Source organism: Pan paniscus, chromosome 10 (assembly GCF_029289425.2).
Source record: "Pan paniscus chromosome 10, NHGRI_mPanPan1-v2.0_pri, whole genome shotgun sequence".
Lineage (NCBI taxonomy): Eukaryota > Metazoa > Chordata > Mammalia > Primates > Hominidae > Pan > Pan paniscus.
Genome location: NC_073259.2, coordinates 38,535,998 through 38,560,556, shown reverse-complemented (window position 1 = coordinate 38,560,556; position 24,559 = coordinate 38,535,998). Strand labels below are relative to the sequence as shown.

The 24,559-nt window shown below is 42.4% G+C and overlaps 1 protein-coding gene and 1 long non-coding RNA gene across 4 annotated transcripts in view; one reads left to right on the top strand and one right to left on the bottom strand.

The window, feature by feature from the left end:
* Positions 1-24,559, bottom strand: part of LOC100976160 (SAP domain-containing ribonucleoprotein) — an 80,240-nt gene that overhangs the window by 17,308 nt on the left and 38,373 nt on the right. For all 3 annotated transcript variants that reach the window (XR_004665675.3, XM_063593039.1, XM_008959699.4), the window contains 2 exons: positions 22,683-22,708; positions 21,191-21,259 (listed from right to left, as the gene is read on the bottom strand). Coding sequence is in view for 2 of the 3 variants with exons in the window: in XM_063593039.1 (XP_063449109.1) it covers positions 21,191-21,259; positions 22,683-22,708 (95 nt within the window). In the remaining variant the exon portion in view is untranslated. The remainder of the gene's footprint in view (positions 1-21,190; positions 21,260-22,682; positions 22,709-24,559) is intronic.
* LOC103784261 (uncharacterized) overlaps positions 1-24,559 on the top strand; it is a 97,886-nt gene that overhangs the window by 38,639 nt on the left and 34,688 nt on the right. The window lies entirely within an intron of this gene.

The following is a 24,559-nucleotide window of genomic DNA, read 5'->3' as shown; positions in this document are numbered from 1 at the left end:
ACAAATAAATAAATGAGCAAAATCACCAAAGGCTGGTAAGAATTAGATCCATTACCAAGGCAACAAGAAAATTCCCTTTAGCTTCAAGAAAAATGAGTATATATTTGGACAGACGACTAAGGGTTAAAATTTGGGTTGTGGAAGAACAGCTACTGGACAAAATCAGTCTTCTCCACAAAGTCCTATTAACCATCTCCCTCCTTCCCTCCCTCCCTCTCTCTCTTATTTATTTATTTATTTAGAGACAGAGTCTCACTCTGTCACCAGGCTGGAGCACAAAGGCGTGACATCGGCTCACTGCAACCTCCGCCTCCCAGGTTCAGGCGATTCTCCTGCCCCAGCCTCCCAAGTAGCTGGGATTACAGGTGCCTGCCACCACGCCCTGCTAATTTTTTTTTTAATTTTTAGTAGAGACAGGGTTTCTCCATGTTGGCTTGGCTGGTCTCGAACTCCTGATCTCAGGTGATCCGCCTACCTCAGCCTCCCACAGTGCTGGGATTACAGGCATGAGCCACCGTGCCCAGCCCTCTTATTTTTTTGAGACTGAGTCCCACTCCATCGCCCAGGCTAGAGTGTAGTGGCGCGATCTCGGCTCACTGCAACCCCCACCTCCCGGGTTCATGAGATTCTCCTGCCTCAGCCTCTGGAGTAGCTGGGATTACAGGTGCCCACCACCACCACACCAGGCTAATTTTTGTATTTTTAGTAGAGACAGGGTTTCACCAAGTCAGCCAGGCTGGTCTCGAACTCCTGACCTCAGGTGATCCACCCGCCGCAGCCTCCCAAAGTGCTAGGATTACAGGCGTGAGCTACCATGTGAAGCCTCTTTCTTTTTTTTGAGACAAAGTCTCATTCTGTTGCCCAGGCTGCAGTGCAATGGCACGATCTCGGCTCACTGCAATCTCCGTCTCCTGGGTTTAAGCGATTCTCCTGTCTCAGCCTCTCAAGTAGCTGGGATTACAGGTGTAAGCCCTATGCCCAGCTAATTTTTTGTATTTTTAGTAGAGATGGGGTTTCTACATGTTGGTCAGGCTGGTCTTGAACCTCAAGTGATCCACCCTCCTCAGCCTCTCAAAGTGCTGGGATTACAGGTGTGAGCCACCATGCCAGGCCAAACTATCTTCTCTTTCTCAGACCTTGAAAATCTGGGCTGCTAGGCTTTGCTGATTTCATAAACCCTAATAATTAACGACTAACAATAAAAGATATCTATTTAAGGTAATATATGAGGGGACTGGGCAAGGATCTAACCTCTATCTATGTAGATCCAATCCCAGGTTCTCTAAAGGCCCCTGAGGAATCTCTTTCACTGAATTATGTGACATCAGGTTCAATCAACATTTTCAATAGCATTGTAGCCATAAAATTAATTAATTCATTCAGTAGTCAAATGAGTATCTACTTTGGGTCAGGTACTGGGAATACAGAGATCAATAAGATAAAGTTAAGGAATAAGAACCTTAACTTCACGAGGCTTATGAATTCACCAAGTTACTATAAAGGTGTATACTACTGTTCTTTACATAACTACATTATGAGGACTCATAAGGGAAATTTGCTTTCTAGCCCCCAGATCCAAAAGAGTTATGCTTTTCTTGGGCAACTTGCTAGCTTTTTACCTTCTGAATCTTGTGAATCACCATAAACAGTGCAACTGTGCTTTCCCTTTCTACTGGCTGCCATAAAGTTTGGAGCCAAATGTGTGGCCTACCTTTAGCACGTGATTTTGAACATACAAATGGTCTCCAACTTATGATGCTTTGCCTTAAGATTTTTCAACTTTACAACGGTGAACGATGCATGCTCAGTAGAAACTATACTTGACGTATCCATACAACCACTCTGTTCACTTTCGGTATTCAATAAGTTACATGAGATAATCAACACTTTATTACAAAATAGGCTTTGTGTTAGATGATTTTGCCCAACTGCAGACTAATATAAGTGTTCTGGGATTTTTAAGGTCAACTAGCTAAGCTATGATGTTCAGAAGGTCAGGTGTATTAAATGCACTTTTGACTTAAGACGGGTTTTTATCAGGACATAACCCCCATCATAAGGTGAGGAGTATCTGTGTTTCTATTAGAAGAGAGAGGCCAGAGGTATTGAAGTGAGAGAGAAACATGAAATCCAGAGATGAAAAGCAAACACACAGAAACAGAGATAGGAATTTAGAAAGCAAGATGAAGTGTAGTTAGTTACAGGGTTGCTGCTGGTCCCTTAAGAACGTACGCCTCTATAAACATAATGGAATTTATTTTAAAATACTCAATGTCCTGAGAAGAAAAAAGAGAGAGGAAAGAGTTATCAGGTTATAACTAGAATTTTTTTTTTTTTTTGAGATGGAGTCTCGCTCTGTCGCCCAGGCTGGAGTGCAGTGGCGCGATCTCAGCTCACTGCAAGCTCCGCCTCCTGGGTTCAGGCCATTCTCCTGCCTCAGTCTCCCAAGTAGCTGGGACTTACAGGCGCCCACCACCACGCCCAGCTAGGTTTTTTTTTTTTTTTTTCCCGTATTTTTAGTAGAGACGGGTTTACACCGTGTTAGCCAGGATGGTCTCGATCTCCTGACCTCATGATCCGCCTGCCTCGGTCTCCGAAAGTGCTGCGATTACAGGCATGAGCCACCACGCCCAGCCTATAACTAGAAATTTTAAATTAAGGGTTCTTAGCAATGATTTCCATGGCATATATACTGTAGCCAGGAAGTAAGTTGCAAAAGGAAGATCAGATGCAACAATTGGCAGCTGAATACCACAGATATTTTCTGAAGTGTCTGTTCCCTTTTTACAGCAGAGTACCATTACTATGTCTACCCAAAATGGAGTTCTAACTTTATTTTCTAAACCCAACCTGTGTCTTCAAGATATAAAGTCATGAGAACATTTTTCGAAACTTACTAATTTTATCCTAAATACAGTAAAGAATACTGCTCCTTGCTTGTGTGCTAAGGCTGTTTACTCTGCCAAAAGGGGTCCAATTTGATGTAATTAGCATCCCATGGGTTGTGTGTTGAAAGCATTCACCTTCTTCAATCTTTTTTTTTTTTTTTTTTTTTTTTTTTTTAACAGAGTTTCGCTCTTGTTGCCCAAGCTGGAGTGTGCAATGATGTGATCTCGGCTCACTGCAACCTCTGCTTCCCGGGTTCAAGTGATTCTCCTGCCTCAGCCTCCCAAGTAGCTGGGATTACAGGCGCATGCCACCACACCTGGCTGTTTTTTGTTTGTTTGTTTGTTTGTTTGTATTTTTAGTAGAAACGGGGTTTCACCATGTTAGCCAGGCTGGTCTCGAACTCCTGACCTCAGGTGATCCGCCTGCCCCGGCCTCCCAAAGTGCTGGGATTGCAGGTGTGAGCCACTGCGCCCAGCCCACCTTCTTCAATCTTATTACCAGTGCCACTCCGGATCATATAAAAAGAAACTAGGAGAAACAAAGCAAAGTGTAACCCAAGCATCATTAGGAATTTGAACTCAGTAATTCCCAAGAACACAAAGCATGAGTACTTTCACTGGATTCAAATAAGAAACATCGTTATTCTCTGCGACCAAAAGAATTAACCAAGCCAGGCACTGTTCCTGGTCAAGTGTAACAAGCTCACTCACTTATCATCCCTCCTTATACCATGTGTGAGAAGCAGAAATTCCAATCTAAAGAGTCCAGTCAGAAAAATCCTTAGAAGCAGAAAGAAGCATTTCAGGGGAGCTCAGGTACTGCTATTATTTTCCCCCTCAAAAGTCTTTTCCCTAGAGTGATGGAAGAGAGGCTGACAGAGAGCTAAGATGTCATATTTCACAAAAATAACAAATAACTGCCCCCCTTTGTAAATGAGTTACCATACTAAGATGTTAATAGTTCTCAGGCCAGTCTGATTTCCAAAGGAATGTAAGGTAGCATGGCAAAAAGGAAAAGAGAGAGCCTTTTGGCCACTTTTCCTGAATCTCAGTGCCACGTGACTGATGGCAGGATGAAAAGCAGAGCCTGGGGGCTTTCAGGCGATGGTAGATTAATGATGACACGGCCTTGACTTCCCAGAGGTAAAGGTTATGAAACACTCCAGGGTAAGCGAGCTTCCAATTTCATACTCTCAGGATGAATGACAGCAACTGATGGTTATTCTCTCAGAAACACTTGGATGCTTAAAAACACAGCTGTCACCTCCCCTGCCCCAGTTTCTGAAACTGTTTATTCCTGAGCCTTTATGCCAACCAGACGACAGAACATAGGGTGGTCCCAAAAATCAATGCACAGAGCTTAAGTAGATGAAGGTGAGAGACCAGACTAGCAGCAAGTACACCGCCTTAGCAAATAATATGGTAGAGACACTCCAACACTATCCACATATATACACGTAACACACCTCCCCAATATAACCATCTTAACCTACTCTCAATAATCTCTTTCAAGTGTGACATCAGTATCAACTTTCTAGGGCTGGTAGGGTGCTAGGAACTTTAAAGTTACACGACAATTAGAGAACACCAGGAATTGCATCTCCTCTTATCTTCACAGGATTTGAAGCCCGAGAACACAGTCAGCTCAGAACCACTCACTCACTAGGTTCTACCACTTTTTCTTTCTCTTGTCCAAATCAAGCTCTTTCCCCAACCCCCCCTCCTCTTCAACCCCAGAGGAGGTCGTTTCGGTCTTGCTCTAGCTGATTGTAGGACAAAGCAAGGCAGGCAGAGGAAATGAAGGCGTCACACTTGAGACCCCCAGAAATCAAGTTTCTATTAAAAGTCCCCATCTCCCTCCTTTAAAAGCCAAGGAGCTGCTGCTTTTAAGGATAAGTGATGCAGAGCCTGGCAGAAATGTCAAGAAGTCAGTAGAGGGAAGCTGAAACTTTTTTTTTTTTTTTTTTGAGACAGAGTTTTGCTCTTTCTGCCCAGGGTGGAGTGCAATGGCATGATCTCAGCTCACCACAACCTTCGCCTCCCGGGTTCAAGTGATTCTCCCGCCTCAGCCTCCCGAGTAGCTGGGATTACAGGCACGCAGCACCACGCCTGGCTAATTTTGTATTTTTCAGTAGAGACAGGGTTTCTCCATGTTGGCCAGGCTGGTCTCTAACTTCCAATCTCAGGTGATCTGCCCGCCTCGGCCTCCCAAAGTGCTGGGATTACAGGCGTGAGCCACCACGCCCAGCCTGGGAAGCTGAAACTTTTCAGGAGAGGTGAATGCTGTCTTAGCCAAAACATACAGAGAAGGGAGGACAGTTACCTGACCATTCAGAAATTTAGAGTGAGCACTAGGAAAACAGATTATTTTCATCTAAAGTATTTAAAAATGCAGATTTCAGGCCACAACCCAACCTAATTAATCTATATCTCAAAAGGGAAGGCCTACAGAGCTGTATTTTTTAAAGGGTCCCCTGTAACCCTTACGTGCAACCATTATTTGGGGCCAATTTCAAGTAGCTTTGAAAAAATATAGACCAAACAACTTTTTAAAATTTCTCATCAAGTCCAAGTAAGACTCCCATCCTGCTCCAATTATCTCCTATAAATGCTAAGGGTAGTCCAAAGTTTATGCTTCCTACAAAAACTATTTCAGCTGCAGAGATGTGAGGGGTAAAAAGAGAGATGTGAAGAAATCACAGAGGACTCTAGGTAGCACACCTGTCTTATTGCTCTCCTACAATTCAAATAGAAAAGCAGAGAGAATCTTTCATCATAGTTCAATACAGAAAGAACGTGCCAAAACAAGATCAGGGCACACTGCAGTTATGTGGGGAAAAGAGGGAGGCAACTAGGTTGCAGCACACAAAGGCATTTTTTCCTACAGAACTGATACAAAGGAAAAGGAGGAATACCAATAAAGTGGGGGAAAAGGAAAATGGGATTTCTTCTTCTTCTTTTTTGAGACAGAGTTTTGCTCTTGTCGCCCAGACTGGAGTGCAATGGTGCGATCTCTGCTCACTGCAACCCTCCACCTCCCAGGTTCAAGTGATTCTCCCGCCTCAGCCTCCTGAGTAGCTGGGATTACAGGTGCCCACCACCACACCAGCTAATTTTTGTATTTTTAGTAGAGACGGGGTTTCACCATGTTGGCCAGGCTGGTCCCGAACTCCTGACCTCAAGTGATCCACCCGCCTTGGCCTCCCAAAATGCTAGGATTACAGGCATGAGCCAATGCACCTGGCCCTTTTTTCTTTTTGAGACAGAGTCTCTCGCTCTGACACCCAGGCTGGAGTGCAGTGGCACAACCATAGCTCGCTGCAGCCTGGACCTCCTTGGCTCAAGCAATCCTCCCACCTCAGCCTCCCAAGTAGCTGGGACTTCAGGCATGCCACCCCACCCAGCTAATTGTTTATTTTCTTGTAGAGACAAGGTCTCACTATGCTGCACAGGCTGGTCTCAATTCCTGGGCTCAAGTGATCCTCCCACTCTGGCCTCCCAAAGTGTTGGGATTACAGGCACAAGCCACTGTACCACATTTGTTCATTTCTAACTGCTCCTTCTTTTCAACCACCTCATACCTAAGCATGGGTACGATATGCAAATTCTGTAACTGACTCCTCTATACCCCAATAAACTCCCTACCAATAATTACTTTCTAATGTCAAGATCAACGGGCTAGGCACGGTGGCTCATGCCTGTAATCCCAGGACTTTGGGAGGCCTACGTGGGTGGATCACTTTGAGGTCAAGAGTTCAAGACCAGCCTAGCTGACACGGTGAAACCCCGTCTCTACTAAAAAAAAAAAAAAAATACAAAAATTAGCCAGGCGTGGCGGCATGCACCTGTAATCCCAGCTACTCGGGAGGTTGAGGCAGGAAAATTGATTAAACCCAGGAAGTGGAGGTTGCAGTGGGAGGTTCCAGCTTGGGTGACAAGAGCAAAAGCACCCTCAAAATAAATAAATAAAATAAAATGAAGTCCAGCTTAAGTATTTCAAATATAATCTCCTTCTCAGTTACGCATCTCCCCTGCCAGGGATTTCCAGATTTAATATTTGTTACAAACTCCAAATATACAACACCCTGAAAACACATTTCTATTTGTTTTTTTTGTTTTTTTTTTTTGGCAGATGGAGTCTCGCTCTGTCGCCCAGACTGGAGCGCAGTGGCGCAATCTTGGCTCACTGCAACCTCCACCTCCCAGGTTTAAGCCATTCTCCTGCCTCAGCCTCCCAAATAGCTGGGATTACAGGTGTGTGCCACCACACCGGACTAATTTTTTTGTATTTTTAGTAGAGATGGGGTTTCACCGTGTTAGCCAGGAGGGTCTCCATCTCCTGACCTCGTGATCCGCCTGCCTCAGCCTCCCAAAGCACTGGGATTACAGGTGCGAGCCACCACGCCCAGCCACACATTTCTATTTCTTTCCTAAGAATATGCTCTGGGAGTTAAAAGGTTAAAACTAAAAAAAAAAAAAAAAACATGAAAAAAAGATGGACAAGTATGGTGGCTCACGCCCGTAATCCCCAGCACTTTAGGAGGCCGAGGTGGGTGGATCACCCAAAGTCAGGAGTTCGAGACCAGCCTGGCCAACATGGTGAAACCCGGCCTCTACAGAAGATACAAAAATTAGCCGGGCGTGGTGGTGCATACTTGCAGTCCCAGCTACTCAGGAGGCTGAGGCAGGAGAATTGTTTGAACCCAGGAGGCAGAGACTGCAGTGAGCTGGGATCGCGCTACTGCACTCCAGCCTGAGAAACAGAGCAAGACTCTGTCTCAAAAAAAAAAAAAAAAAAAAAAAAACTATGAAAAAAAGAGTAGCAAAGGAAGGGGAGAGGAAGAAAGGAGTTAAAATTTTCTAGATCTTAACAAGGGACTTCATATTATATTAAAAATGGGGTCTTTGCTAATTTACAAACATCACCAACAAGTATTCCCCTTAAAACATCTCCAATTTGATGTCCTGCCTCGTCCCCACCTCCATCTCCAAAATACTATGGGATCTGACCTTCTTCAGCTATCAGTCATGAAGAGCAACTCTGCTATTTTGGTGAGTATATAAGAAAATGAACTATCCCATAATTGTTCAATCTTATTTTAACTGAACCCACATATATAAGCCTCTCAAGTATTAACATACATTCTAAACATTCCCATTCTGCCATTGCTCTCACATGAGGAGGCTTTAACCAAAATTTCCTATCAAAAAAATTAATCACATACACAGATACCAAAAAATTCCTTCCCCAACACCACTTTATTTCCTCCCATACAGACTTTGAAGGATATACAGTTGTCCCTCAGTATCCAAGAAGTAATGGTTCAAGGACCACCCCTGCCTCCACCCGCAGATACCAAAATCTGTGGGTGCTCAAGTCCCTTATATAAAATGACATAAGGCTAGGTGCAGTGGCTTCCGTCTGCAATCCAAGCACTTTGAGAGGCAAGAGGACTCCTTGAGCCCAGGAGTTTGAGACCAGCCTGGGCAAAATAGGGAGACCCTGTCTCTGCAAAATAAAATTAGCCGGGTGTGGTGGTGCATGCCTGTGGTCCCAGCTACTTGTTGGGGATGAGGTGGGATTACTTGAGCCTAGGAGGTGGAGGCTGCAGTGAGCCATGATCTGGGACACGGCACTCTATAAGTGAGACCACATCTTTAAAAACAAAACAAAACAAAAAAATAGCATAGTATTTGCATATAAACTATGCTCATCCGCCTACATACTTTAAATCATCTCTAGAGTACTTATATATAAATAGCTGTTATACAATACTGCTTCATTTGTATTATTTTTTATTGTTGTATTTTTCCCCCCAAATGCTTTTGATCCACAGATGTGGAACCCATGGATACAGAGGGCTGAGTATACTTGGATTCAGAGAGCTCACATTTCACCACAGCTGGGGAGAGTATCTGGGAGTGTGGATAGATATTGCTTCACTTAGAAAGGCCAGGCCAACTATCTATCACCTTAAAATTAGATATACAACTGGATATAATGTAATTTTTAAAATTATTTACCTTATGTACTAAGAGTGGTACTTTCAAAAGAAAAAAGAAAAAACTCTTACCCAGAGAATAAGCCCATCTCAAGAACCAGGCTGGCAAAAACAACTGAACCAGTTTGTCTGGCAAAAACAAACTGAATATTGAAAAGTAAAACAGACTTAACAGAATCCAGCACTCTTCTCCCTTTCAGGCTGTGTTTACTCTTGTGGCAAAGACGAGCAGGGGGCCAAAGAGAGGCATAAAACTTGTTTTTTATCAAAGTCATCAGTTCTGACATGTTAGACGAAGGAATGCAAAGACATTATGGAGGGGGTATGGACCAGGGGAAATAGAAAAGAGTTTTTTCTTACTACAAATTTCTTTACCTGAAGTTCTTCAGGTGCAAATTCAATGAATGAAATCAGAGAGAAATACATAAAATTAAAAGGTACAAGAGCTTAATGATCTCAGCCATGCACCTTTAGGGAAGTCTAAACATCTAACATAACTTTCCCAAATACCTAGTTTACAGTAAATATAGGGCAAGGCACCAGCCATGAATGTTGACATAGCATCAAAAATTTCACCTTGTTTCTCTAAATTTTAAAAACTTTTCCTTTTTATTTTTATTTTTTGAGATGGAGTCTCGCTCTGTCGCCCAGGCTGGAGTGCAGTGGCACCATCTAGGCTCACTGCAACCTCTGCCTCCCGGGTTCAAGCGATTCTCCTGCCTCAGCCTCCTGAGTAGCTGGGACTACAGGCACATGCCACCACGCGCTGCTAATTTTTTGTATTTTTAGTAGAGACAGGGTTTCATCATGTTAGCCAGGATGTTCTCGATCTCCTGACCTCATGATCCACCTGCCTCGGCCTCCCTAAGTGCTGGTATTCCAGGTGTGAGCCACCACACCCAGCCAAACCTTTCCTCTTAAAATGTTCAACTTATATGTCTAACATCTCTTGTCCAATTTTTTCCTCATACATTGGCTAGGTAAAAAGTATGTGTTGGAGGATTAGGGAATAGTGGGACAGTAGAAAGAGAAGTTGAGCAAAGAAACACCTGTCTCCTACTTCTCTGGTTGAATTTAGAATACATTGTCTAGCACCCTAGTTAGGAGAGAGAAAAATTCCATTCTGCCTCTTTGCTCTTCCAAATTCCTATAGCCAAGTTGTTCAACAGCAGTTGAATGGCACACATAATTGACATCATTGATTGGAACCATAATAAAAGTAAGAAGTGTGGGTGTGGGGGAAACTGGGAAGGGAGGGAGATGATGTATTTGTGTTACAGACAAAAGACAAGTTCTGTTCCTCCGCAGGGACAAATGAAGAACCAGATGATGGAATAAACTGAGGTCAGAGAGTTTCCCCCATTGTTTCCTCTTTTTTTATTATTATTATTATTTTTGAGAGCAAGTCTCTCTCTGTTGCCCAGGCTGGAGTGCAGTGGCATGATCTCAGCTCACTGAGACCTCCACCTCCACGGTTCAAGCAATTCTCGTGATTCAGCCTCCCAAGTAGTTGGGACTACAGGTGTAAGCCAACACACTCAGCTAATTTTTGTATTTTTAGTAAAGATGGGGTTTCACCATGTTGGCCACGCTGGTCTCAAACTCCTGACCTGAGGTGATGTGCCTGCCTCGGCCTCTCAAAGTGCTGAGATTACAAGTGTGAGCCACTGTGCTGACCTGTTTCCCCTTTAAACAGCTCCTTTTACCACTCCCTCAAAGTTTGTTCCATTGGGAGGGTGGAGAAAAGTAGTGTCTTTTTTTTATCTTAAAGGGGAGGAGACAGAGAAGAAGAAAACAGATATAGGATTACACGTTGTATCTCTCCTTGAAAAGGCCCAATATTTATTTTCAAAGTATTATGAATGAAAAGGGAATGTAAAGGAGTGGTTAAATATTTGTTTAGTCTTAAAAATGCTCCAAGAGGCCAGGTGTGGTAGCTCACGCCTGTAATCCCAGCACTTTGGGAGGCCGAGGCTGGCGGATCACAAGATCAGGAGTTTAAGACCAGCTTGGCCAACATGGTGAAACTCTGTCTCTACTAAAGATACAAAAAATTAGCCGGGCATGGTGGCGCACACTTGTAATCCAAGCTATTCAGGAGGCTGAGGCAGGAGAATCACTTGAACCTGAGAGGCAGAGGTTGCAGTGAGCCAAGATCGTGCCATTGCACTCCAGCCTGGGCGACAGGGCGAGACTGTCTCAAAAAGCAAAGCAAAACAAAACAAAACAAAACACAAAACACAAAAAACTAAACAAACAAAAAACTCCAAGAATGTTATCTAAGAAATCCTGAAGACTATGTGAGGTTGAGTTTTAGCTTTTCCTGAAATTTATCTTCTAAGATAACCACTCTCTCAACTGCTATCTCTATCTACCATAGAGTTATCTTCTTTCCTTGTTGGTTAATCTAAGTTGAAAAGAACATAGTTATTCAAATGGAAGAAGGATTTTGGAGAAAACTGATAACCTAGGATGAAGGAGGGGGGAAATTCCCCCGAAAGCTCTTGATCAGTGTATCAATGGCTGAGGGAGCCTACGTTGAGTTTTGTTTTTTCCACTTAGATGTCTACTATCTGCGTTTTTCTTGGTCCCATGGCTGTATGAGAAAGAGAAATGGAGAATTAAATTTTACACTAAGCCTAGGCACTGCTGCTTGAGTATATTTGAATAGAACCCAAACTTACTAAGCAGGCTACTTTTCCAACTTATTCTGGAAACTAATTCTTCTACCACTACTTCCTTTAAAGATATTCTACCAAACTCTTCACCATAGCTTATGGTTCCTTAGGTTTATAAAGTTCCACGTTGGTAATATCCTATGCATGGCCCCATCATTCTTCCTTTGGAAAAGGTTTATACAGCCATACTTAAACTAAGAAATCCTAATAACAGACCCTCTGAGAAGACTGATGACCAACTTCTAAATCCATAGTACAGTAGTCCCTCTTATACAAGGGGGATACATTCCAAAACCCCCTGAAGCCATGAATAGTACCAAACCCTATATATACTATGATTTTACCTGTAATTTTAATTTATAAATTAGACACAATAAGAGATTAATAGCAATAATGAAATAGAACAGGCCAGGCATGGTGGCCCAACCCTGCAATCCCAGCAGTTTGCGAGACCAAGGCGGGAGGATCACTTGAGCCCAAGAGTTTGAGACCAGCTTGGGTAACACAGTGAGACCCTGTCTCCACAAAAAAATTGAAAAATTGACTGGGCGTGTTGGTCTATGCCTGTAGTCCCAGCTACTCAGGAGGCTGAGGTGGGAGGGTCACTTAAACCCGGGAGGTGGAGGCTGCAGTTAGCTGTGATCATGCCACTGCACTTCAGCCTGGGCGACAGAGCAAGACCTTGTCTCCAAATAAGTAAATAAATAAATAAGGCCGGGCACAGTGGCTCATGCCTGTAATCCCAGCACTTTGGGAGGCCAAGGTGGATAGATCACAAGGTCAGGAGTTCAAGACCAGCCTGGCCAATATGGTGGAACCCCATCTCTATTAAAAACACACAAAAAATTAGCCGGGCATAGTAGCACATGCCTGTAATCCCAGCTATTCGGGAGGCTGAGGCAGGAGAATTGCTTGAACCTGGGAGGCGGAGGTTGCAGTGAGCTCAGATTGCGCCACTGCATTCCAGCCTGGGCAACAGAGCAACTCTGTCTCAAAAAATGAAAAAGAAAGAAAAGAAAAGAGAAGAGAAGAGAAAAGAAAAGAAAAGAAAAGAAAGAAAGATTAGCTGGGCATAGTGGCACATGCCTGTAATCCCAGCTACTTGGGAGGCTGAAGCAGGAGAATCACTTGAACCCGGGAAGCAGAGGTTGCAGTGATCCGAGATCACGCCATTGCACTCCACCCTGGGCAACAAGTGCAAAACTGTCTCAAAAAAAAAAAAAATTATAACAATATGCCAGCATCACTACTCTTGTGCATTAGGGCCAATATTAAGTAAAATAACAGTTACTTCAACACAAGCATTGCTCTAATGGGGAAGTAGTAGGGATATGCTGGACAAGGGGATGATTCACATACCCGAGCAGGACAGGGCAAGATTTTATCATGCTACTCAGAACAGTGTGCAATTTAAAACTTATAAACTGTTTGTTTCTGGAATTTCCCATTTAATATTTTAGGACTGTGGTTGACTGAGGGTAACTGAAACAATGGAAAGCACAACCACAGATAAGGGAGGACTGCTGTATGAACTTCTTTCATCTTTCCACATCCCAATGGCTAACCTCTACACCAAAACCTATCACTGAAGTGAAGGAACAAACAAATATTTCTTCACTTATTTCAGATGGTGGGAGAATAGAAGATAGAATACAATAGGCCCTCCAGAAGAGAGTGAATTGAGAAAACAGCATGCCATCAGTTAGCTACAATGAAATCTGTATGCTAGAAGACTGGTGGCTATCTGTACTTTGAATTGACTTTGTCTCAGCTTCCTCTTTGGTACCTCAACATAGTTAAGTGACAAGCTCCTCAAAAACAAGGCAGGTCCCTTTGGGAGGCCAAGGCGGGCAGATCACAAAGTCAGGAGTTCGAGACCAGCCTGGTCAACATGGCAAAACCCCATCTCTACTAAAAATACAAAAATTAGCCAGGCGTGGTGGCGGGTGACTGCAATCCCAGCTACTTGGGAGGTCAAGGCAGGAGAATTGCTTAAAACCGGAAGGCAGAGGTTGCAGTGAGCTGAGATTGCGCTGCTGCACTTCAGCCTGGGCAAAAGAGCGAAACTCCGTCTCAAAAAAAAAAAAACAAAAACAAAAAAAAACAGACAAAAAATAACAAGGCAGGTCCAATATCTCACTCACTGTGAAGTGGTTCATCTCCTACCAACGGTGATAAAAAATGTAATACAAAAGTCTCATGAAAATGATCACTGCAGCTATCCAAGAATATTCTAGTTTATTTTCAACCTTTTTATATTCTTTTTTGTTGTTGTTCAGATAGGGTCTTGCTCTGTTTCCCAGGCTGAAATGCAGTGGTGCCATCATGGCTTACTGCAGCCTTGACCTCCTGGACTCAAGCAATGCCTTCCCCTCGGCCTTTCAAGGAGCTGGGACTACCGGCACTCACTACCATGCCTGGCTATTCTTATTTTTTGTAGAGATAGGGTCTTATTATGTTGCCCAGGATGGTCTCGAACTCCTGGGATCAAACTCCTAAAGTACTGGAGCTAGGATTACAGGTGTGAACCTCTGTGCCCAGTCTAAACTTTTTATATTGTGACACTGTGTTAACACAGATCATAACCATCAGGAAAGAAGAGTGGCAAAAATCATAAACCTGGGAAAAGTATCCTTCAAGGTTTACTGGACTTAAGACAACTCTTTAGGACAGTTACCTATATGAAGGGCTGGAAGTAGAAAAACTCTGGTACTATTCTAATAGATAAAAAAGGAAGATGTACTAAGGTCAATAAGGATATAAAATGCTTGTACCTTCTACTAGTAATCAAGAATCAGTAACATATACTGCCCTCACATTCCTGGGGAAGGAGAAGAGTATCAACCACATTCCAGTTTTCTGCTTAGTGCCTGGGATTAGACTTGCTTTGTTTTTTAAATACCCATGTAGATGGATTTCCTATAATGTCCTAAAGTATGAAGTTTCTCCTTCCCGAGGGTGCCAATGTTTGAAAAATACCAAACAATCCACTCAAATTAGCACAGCAGTTAATACTACAGCACTAAGCCCAGACTTAGTTTTTACCAAAACTAATATCCTTTGACTACAAATATATTAACTGAGCTGGCTTTATTCCCTCTATCCATCTCCCACTCTTTTCTTTCTTTTTTAAAATTTTTTATGGAGATGGGGTCTCACTCCATCACTCAGGCTGGTGTGCAGTGGTATGAACATGGCTCACTGCAGTCTCGAGTTCCTAGGCTCAAGCAATCCTCCCACCTCAGTCTCCTAAGTAGCTGGGACCACAGGCATGTGCCACACTGCACCTGGCTAATTTGTTTTTACTTTTTATAGAAGACAGGGTCTCACTATGTTGCCCAGGCTTCAAACTCCTTTCCAAGATGAGTTTCCAGCCACAATGGCTCATGGCCGTAATCTCAGCACTTTGGGAGGCTGAGGCTGGCGGACTGCTTGAGTCCAGGAGTTCAAGACCAGCCTGGGCAACATGGTGAAACCCCATCTCTACAAAAAATACTAAAATTAGCTGGGTGTGGTGGCGCACGCCTGTAGTCCTAGCTACTCAGTAGGCTGAGGTGGGAGGATCACTTGACCCTAGGAGGCTGAGGCTGCAGTGAGCTATCATTGCGCCACTGTACTCCAGCCTGGGTGACAGAGTTAGACCCTGTCTTAAAAAAATAATAAAAATGGTTTCCTATGTGCTAAGTTCTGTCCTTCACCAATGGCACTGACCCAAACACTACTCCTCTTGGGAGGCATGGGAAACAGATAGAGAAAAAACAACCAGTCAAGCACAAGACAGAAAACCTAGCTGGCAATCAATCAGAGCAAACCAGGTAGATGTTATTTATCTGAGTTTTGTTGTCTGAGGGGGGTGGGTGGGAGGTTTATTAGTCCATAGTCACCATGCGACTTATGAGAAAAGTCATGCCACTCTATCCTCAAACAGTCCAAAGAATTGAAGGGGACAATTTACAGCCTCTTGTGTAAAAAATTTCTGTAAATGCCCATGCCATTCTTTGCCTTGTCACCTTCCATTAGCCTAAACCAATAAGATTCTGTTCACTGAGACTTAAGCGGGAAACATGAACAAACAGACTTTTCTTGGGCAGAGGGAAAAGGACATGATGATTTAGGGGAGGCTGGGGGGAGGTGGGAGGAGGTGGGAGAGAGATTTCTTTACATTTCTGTGTAGTGCCTGATATGTATATAGCATACTAGTGGAGCTAAAAACTGAAATATATAAATAGTCATGCAAAAGTCAGCCTAGGAAAAATAGCAGACTCAGGTTCTTAAATCTGTAATATGCTGAAGCCATAAATCTAAAATATGAAGAGGAGATGAGCAGATTGTGACAATTAAAAAAAAATTAGGCTGGGCACAGTGGCTAACACCTGTAATCCCAGCACTTTGGGAGGCTGAGGCAGGAGGATCACTTGAGCCCAGGAATTGGAGACCAGCCTGGGCCACACATGAGATCCTATCTCTAAAAAAAAGAAAAAAAGAAATCAATCATAAACATTATTCAATCCATGACTCATTTGCTCTCATATACTTCCTCCCTTTATTCATATACTACACTGATCAGTAGCCAAGTCCACTAAAGAGAAATCAGCAAGCACACAGGGTCGTAAGTTGGATCAAGCAGACAATAGAGATGACAAAAAGTGGGTTTTTCATTGTCTTGTTTAGAATACTAGGATAGAGAAGAGGCTACACTACCTGCTAACCTCCACTATTTGCACCACATCTAACTGAATAAAATCTGTGCCTAGAGAATTAAACAACCTAAAGACAAGTGACCAAATTATATAGAAGGCTACACTGGAACCCAGAATCCCAGGATGAAGTGGACAAAAGTATGCTCATCTGGCAGTTCCGTAAACACAAACTTAACCAAGTCACTAACCTCTGCCAACCAACCAAACGCTACGTAGCAACTCATTCTAGTGATAAATAGTTAAGCACAAGAACTAGGCAATTCTCATCAGACAATGTACCCAGCTGCAATTCCAGGATGTGGAACTAGAACACTAAGTTCTAGAAAAAAAGAATCCTTACTTTTCTTATGTCTTACTCCTTTTCCTCCAACTTCTCTCCTTTCATAGATTTATTCTGAAACTGCTTATATTTTCTACAATTATTTAAAAAAATTCTCAGCTACAGATTAACAATGGTCCAAGTACGTGGTCTGATAAATAATTTCTAAGCCACTCACAAGTATGAAAGCTGTGTGGGAGATATAAGCTAGATATGAGTTGTCCAATATGGTAGCCAGTAGCCACAAATGGCTTTGTAAAATAAGTTTTACTGGACAGTGCTGGTGTAGACAGCAAAACATCAGCATTTCTGGGACACTGTGATGGTTTATGGGACAAAACAGACCAAAATGTTTAAATTAGGGTAGTTCTGAAAATCAAGACTTATAACCAATGTAAATGGGATCTATACTCACAGAGCACATCTCAAAAGGTCACAAATCTTCAAGTGAAGTAGTCCCTGGAAACCATACATATTCTAGTAAAGTGTTACTTAAAATATAGTCTTCCTCCTGGTGCTAGTCTCCAAACTGTTTCTTACCAGTGTGTAAAGGTCCAGAAATTGAAAATGTTAAGAAACTTTCAGAATAATTTAATGCTGTTGTAACATTTTAATTGTATTTTATAGAAGTATCCCTGCAATAATCAAAAAAATTTTTAAACTAGTTTTTTGCCACAGATAATTTCAGATGCACTACTCTAGCACATATGCAAATAAAAAAATATGCTATACATATTGACAATCAATGTTATTAGAGAAGGAAGCTCACAGCCAGAGTTCTGCCAATTACCATTATTGTATTACAACCCTCCAGAGACTTAAAATGGGTGCTGAAATCTTATCAATGATCAACTAAAACTAAAATTGAGTCAAGTTAATTGACTCAGTTTTAAGGCCATAAAGCCAATTTACCAACAGAACTGAACTAAGAAAAAAGGAAGAAAACTAACATTTATTGAGGGTCAAAGTATCACTGTTAGGTAATTTCGAATACTGTATACAATTTTTTTTTTTTTTAAGACAGAGTCTAGGCCATGTGCGGTGGCTCACGCCTGTAATCCCAGCACTTTGGGAGGCCAAAGTGAGTGGATCACTTGAGGCCAAAGTTCAAGACCAGCTTGGACAACATGAAGAAAATCCATCTCTACTAAAAATGCAAAATTAGCTGGGCATGGTGGCGCACTCCCATATTCTTAGCTACTCAGGAGGGTGAGGTGGGAAAAATCACTTGAACCCAGGAGGCAGAGGTTGTAATAAGCTGAGATCGCACCATTGCACTCCAGCCTGGGTGACAGAACAAAACCCTGTCTCAGACAAAAAAAAAAAAAAGACAGGGTCTCACTCTGTCACCCAGGCTGGAGTGCAGTGTCACTATCATGGCTCACTGCAGCCTCAAACTCCTGGGCTCAATTAATCCTCCCACCTCAGCCTCCCAAAATAATGGGATTTCAGGCATGAGCCACTGCACCTGGCCCTGTATCCAATTATTTACTCTTCCCAACCAGGTTGCTAGTTATTGCTCTAAGTCTTACAGATGAGGATCAAAGAAGTTCAGTAATTTGCTCAAAGTCACAAAGTTAACATATGTATCTGTTTTACTCAGCCTTCTGTGGACTAAAAATGAAAAAAGGTCAAACAAAGAGAAAAAGTCTAGGGAAGGGAAGAGAAAGACCTGATATTCCTGTAATGAAATACTATAAAAATAACACAGGTATACAGTATAGCATTGATGGACAAATTCTTTTCAGCAATGTGTAGTAGGAGCTATGAGCTATGTAGTAAGAGATATGGTGTTCAATTTTGTAAATTCTGAAGGAACACAGACAATTCCTTAGAAGATGGAGTGAATTTTTACTGCTGGGGTTCTCACATATCTAGCCCTCATATAAAAGAGAAGACAGATGAGAACTAGGGCCGCAGAACCAAGGCACCCTTCCCCTTGGCCATATGGCACAACACAAGTGAGCTTTGGTTTGTTTGTTTGTTTTTTTGAGATGGAGTCTCACTCTGTCACCCAGGCTGGAGTACGGTGGCGCAATCTTGGCTCACCGCAGCCTCTGCCCTCCGAGTTCAAGCGATTCTCCTGCCTCAGCCTCCCAAGTAGCTGGGATTACAGGCACCTGCCACCGCGCCTGGCTAATTTTTTGTATTTTTAGAAGAGATGGGGTTTCACCATCTTGGCCAGGCTGGTCTTGAACTCCTGACCTCGTGATCCACCCGCCTCAGCCTCCCAAAGTGCTGGGATTACAGGAGTGAGCCACCGTGCCAAGTCGTGACCTTTGGTTTGTAACAGCCCTTCCCAATTAAAGTGCATGTGGCTTAAGAATCACATACTCTGCCTCTCAACTTCAAATTTTTTCTTACTTCACAAAAATGAGCAAGTATTCCCACTGAGCACCAATGGTCTCAGCATCATGCTAGGCACATGGACCTGATGCTGTATTTCTGGTTAATATAAAAAATGATAACCCAGGCCAGGCACAGTGGCTCACACCTATAGTCCAGCACTTTGGGAGGCCGAGGCAGGAGGATGGCTTGAGGCCAGGAGTTTGAGACCAGCTGGGCAACACGGAGAGACCTCATCTCTAAAAAAAAAAATTCAAAAACTGGCCAGGCATGGTGGCACACATCTGTGGTCCCACCTACTCAGGAGGCTGAGGTGGGAGGCTTGCTTGAGCCTGGGAAATGGAGGCTGCAATGAGCTGTGATCATGCTACTGCTCTGCAGCCTGGGTGTCAGAGTGAGAACTTGTCTCAAAAAAGACTTAAAAAAAAAAAAAAAAAAAAAAAAAGTTAACCTAAATGGAAGAAAGATGGAACAAAGTTGTGCACAAGTGTTCTGTAGTGGCACAATAATGATTACTTTTAGTGTTTAGTTTTTTCCCAAGCAAAATATATAACCAATGTCAGGTAAGTTTCTTCCAATGGTTTTCTAGAGAGCTAAATGCTTTTATGCTGAGTTGGAAATACTGATGTTTTTCTTTTTTTGAGACAGAGTCTCACTCTGTTGCCCAGGCTGGAGTATAGTAGCACGATCTCGGCTCACTACAACCTCTGCCTTCCGGGTTCAAGTGATTCTCCCACCTCAGCCCCCCAAGTAGCTGGGATTACAGGCATGTATCACCATGCCCAGCTAATTTTTGTAGTTTTAGTAGAGACAGGGTTTCACCATGTTGGCTGGGCTGGTCTCGAACTCCTGACCTCAGGTGATCTGCCCACCTCAGCCTCCCAAAGTGCTGGGATTACAGGCACGGTGGTGCCCGACTGATTTTTTTCTTTCTTTTTTTTTTTTTTCTTGAGACGGAGTCTCGCTCTGTCACCCAGGCTGGAGTGCAGTGGTGCAATCTCAGCTCACTGCAAGCTCCCCCTCCCAGGTTCATGCCATTCTCCTGCCTCAGCCTCCTGAGTAGCTGGGACTACAGGCACCGGCCACCACACCCAGCTAATTTTTTTGTATTTTTAGTAAAGACGGGGTTTCACCGTGTTAGCCAGGATGGTCTCAATCTCCTGACCTCGTGATCCGCACATCTCCGCCTCCCAAAGTGCTGGGATTACAGGCGTGAGCCACCACGCCTGGCCCGATTTTTTTCTTAAATGCTGGTTTTTCTGGTTTCAAATACCCTGCCACCACTTTGACAACCAAGAAACATGCTCTTGTTCTAAACAACAAAGATTAAGAGACCACCTGCCCTAGGCAAATAGAAAAATCCTTATCATTTTCTCCAATGTGCCTAGCAAAACTACAAAGGCAACTACGCCCTGGGGAACCAATCACCCCACATAGCATGAAGTAAACAAAGTCATCTTGCTTAATAAACTAAATAATATCAGTTAGCTGAGGGGCATAAAGAATGAATTAACTTTTTTTTTTGTTCCACCAATCCTCCAAGTTTTATTTCTAAGTACTTCTGACCTAAAGACAAGACTGTCTTCTCCTGATTATTTAATTCCCATTATGCCTATTATCAAAGTTAAAGTAGATGTAATAAGTTTTAACATCACTGAATTTAACATCTTAACCAACAGAAATATAGACCATACTCAGGCTGGGTGCAGTGGCTCACGCCTGTAATCCCAGCACTCTGGGAGGCAGAAGTGGGTGGATCCCTTAGGCCCAGGAGTTTGAGACCAGCTTGGGTAACATAGCAAAATCCCGTCTCTACCAAAAATTGAAAAAAATTAGCTGGGCATGGTGGCACGTGCCTGTAGTTTTAGCTACGAGAAAGGCTGAGGTGGGAGGATCACCTGAGCCCAGGGAGGTCAAGCCTGCAGTGAGCCGTGATCGCACCACTGCACTCCAGCCTGGGCAACAGAATGGCCTTGTCTCAAAGGAAAAAAAAGAAAGAAAGAAAAGAAATGTAGACCCTGCTCTAGCAGCCTGGGTGAAAGCTATGAAAACAATCCACGGGAAAAAACAATCAGCTTGTGAAATAATTCCTGTAACATAATCAAGAGTCAGTGAGAGGAGGTGACAGTCAATCAAGTATGTGAAATGAAATGCTTTGTAGCCAGCTACATTCTCAGGAGGGTCATTTCCAGCCTATGTAGTTCCCATAAGCTGCTCTAATGTCACAAAAACATTACTTCCATCGAGCCTACATTACCTTTCTGGAGATTGAAGAGACATTCAAACCAAATCTTTGAGCTCTTTCCTTCAGCTTATCCAAGTTAACCTATAAAAACATAGGGGAAAGAACATAGTTTTAAAAAATCAAAACAGAAAACAAAAAATGCAGAAACTATAGTATGAAGCTAAGAGTTCAAATAAGCCTATAACATCAAAGACACCCTATGAGCAAAATAAGAAAACTAAGCAGCAACCATCCAGTCCACTGATTATGGCCTCCTCTGGAATGCAGTGAAAGATTCAGTCCTGCCTCCTGCATTTATCACAGGTGTCAAGAGCCTAAGGAGGGCTTAAGATCAAGGGAAGCCAAACACTGCCAGGGAAAGCAAACACATGTCTAAATCATCACCTCCAAACAAGTCTACCATTCACAATCCAAAATCATTAATTCTCATGTGGTCTCTGCAAGTATTTCTTAACTCTATCTCCAAACAAAGAGAAACTATCACGGAAGCACCTTTTTCAGAAGACAATCTATAACTACTACCCAACTCGATTCTCTTCCCTCCTCTTTCTTGGAAACCTTGGTACATGGACTTGCTACTATTGTTAAGAATTATTTAGGGCCAGGCGCGGTGGCTCACGCCTGTAATCCTAGAAGTTTGGGAGGCCGAGGCAGGTGGATCACCTGAGGTCAGGAGTTCAAGACCAGCCTGGCCAACATGGTGAAACCCCGTCTCTACTAAAAATACAAAAATTAGCCGGGCATGGTGGCGGGCACCTGTAATCCCAGCTACTTGGGAGGCTGAGGCAGGAGAATTCCTTGAACCCGGGAGGCGGAGGCTGCAGTAAGCTGAGATCGCACCACTGCACTCCAGCCTGGGCAAAAGAATGAAACTCTGTCTCACAAAAAAAAAAAAAAAAGAATATTTAGGAAATTTTCATTAATAATATTAAACCCTCACTTACAATATTAAACAGCAACCCCTAAAGCAGGATTTCATAAAGCTGATTCTATTTCACCACAGCATTCGTTACCATTTTTTAAATATGCTGACTAGTCACAATGGTCCAGAAAGCCATTTTATTCTACCATTCTTTACTCTGATTTCACATTTCACGGATAGTATTAAAAAAAAAAAAAAAAAAAAGCACTATCTACAAACAGAACTCCTAAATTGCTTCCATAGATTCTCTTGTGGTAATTATGAATTAGACATTATCTAAGGCCACTGGACAAGGCCTCCAGTACCATAAAACAGTTACATACATGGCTAACAAAATCCATTCTTACTTTCAAAAAGAGTGGTAGGAAGGAAGACGTCTGCAGTAATTGAACATGTGACAATTTTCCTGACCTCTCAGTATCTCCAACAATTTTTTAAATTCAAGACATACAACATTGTACTGAAAACAGTCAACAAATTAATGTTCTCAGAGTTTCCTCTAATCTGGGGAGGAGGAGTCTCTAAAGTTAGCTATATAGAATTAAGATCTGGGTGTGTAAGAAATAAAAAAAGATTTCTTACCATAGGTTTGTTATCAGATGACAGACCTAAGGAAGTAAATAAAGTTTTATTTAATATTTTTAAAAGTCATAAAAGCCAACAGTCTTCAAGTCAAATTAGGCAACATAAAAACAGTATATGGGACACACATCCTTTATCCTATGATGACAAAGAAAAGGCAGAAATTGCATGTAGCGATCATGTCTGCATTCACTGCTAGCAGGAACATAAAATGGTATAGCTGCTTTGGAAAACAATTTGGCAGTTCCTCAAAAGATAAATACAGTTACATATGATCCCACAATTCCACTGCTAGCTATACAGCTAAGAGAAAATGAAAACATATAATTACACAAAAATTTGTACATAAATGTTCACAGCAGCATTATTCATATTAGACAAAAAGTTAAAGAAAAACACCCATCAACTGATGACTGGCTAAATTAAGTATGGTATATCCATACAATGGAATATTATTAAACAATAAAAATGAATAGAGATACATGCTACAACATTAATGAACCTTGAAAACTATGCTAAGTGAAAGAATCCAGTCACAAAAGACAATACACTATACGTACTATACGAATTCATTTATATGAAGGCAAATTTCCACGGAGAAAAAAACCTCAGTGGCTGCTTAGGGCTGGGCAGGGAGAGGTAATGGAGGATATCTACTAATGGGCACAGACTTTCTTTTTGGGGTGATAAGCACGGTGATGATGGCTGCACAACTCTGTGAATATACTATGAAATAATGAATTATATATCTTTAAATGGATGAACTGTATGTTATATAAATTGCATCTCAGTAAAGCTGTTAAAAAAGAGATCACATCTGGACAAACAAGAACTACTATCATGAGTTGAAATTATGGCTCCTGGCCGGGTGCGGTGGCTTACGCCTGTAATCCCAGCACTTTTGGAGGCCAAGGCGGGTGGATCACCTGAGGTCAGGACTTGTAGACCAGCCTGACCAATATGGTGAAATCCCATCTCTACTACAAATACAAAAATCAGCCAGGCGTGGTGGCGTACACCTGTAGTCCCAGCTACTCAGGAGGCTGAGACAGGAGAATTGCTTGAACCCGGAAGGCAGAGGCTGCAGTGAGCTGAGATGGCGCCACTGTGCTCCAGCCTGGGCGACAGAGCAAGACTCCATCTCAAAAAAGAAAAAAAGAAAAAAAGAAAAAATAAATAAATGATGGCTCCTTAAGGCCAATTTTCTGTCCTGAAATTATCACCAAGAAACTAGCCAATAATTATTTACTTCAAACTTTTCAGGATTTCATTCAAAAAAACAGTGCTTGCTTTTAAATGTTCCCAAATTCCATTATTTTTTAGAGTTACTCTATAGTTCTAAGATGTCAGAATTATGAGTAACACTGAAACTGTATTTTTTATCAGGTTCCCCTTTCAGACTATTAATTTTAACTATTATCTTTCTTCAAATAGCATTTTAGCCTTGCACCTGTAGTCCCAGTTACTTAGGAGGCTGAGGGAGGATTGCTTGAGCCCAGGAGCTCAAGTCCAGCCTGGGCAATATAGTGAAACCCTGTCTCTTAAAAAAAATAAAAAAGCACCACGTTCTATAATTTCTGTTGTATCTTCACCAATTATATCTCTCTTGATGTAACTAAGAGCCAGAAAAAAAATTTTTTTTTCTAAAACACTTAGTGATAGCGGCCAGAATTTTTCTGTCTTTTTAAAAGCACAGCAAAACACTACAAGAAGATCTCTGGGGGACATTTTCTTACTTAAAACTACTGACGAGTCACAGGGAAAACTGGATTGAATTGGAAGACTACATTTAAATTTTAAGTTCCTGAGAAAAGGGGCTATGTTCTTTTTGTTTTTTTGAGAAAAGAGTCTCATTCTGTCCCCCAGGCTGGAGTACA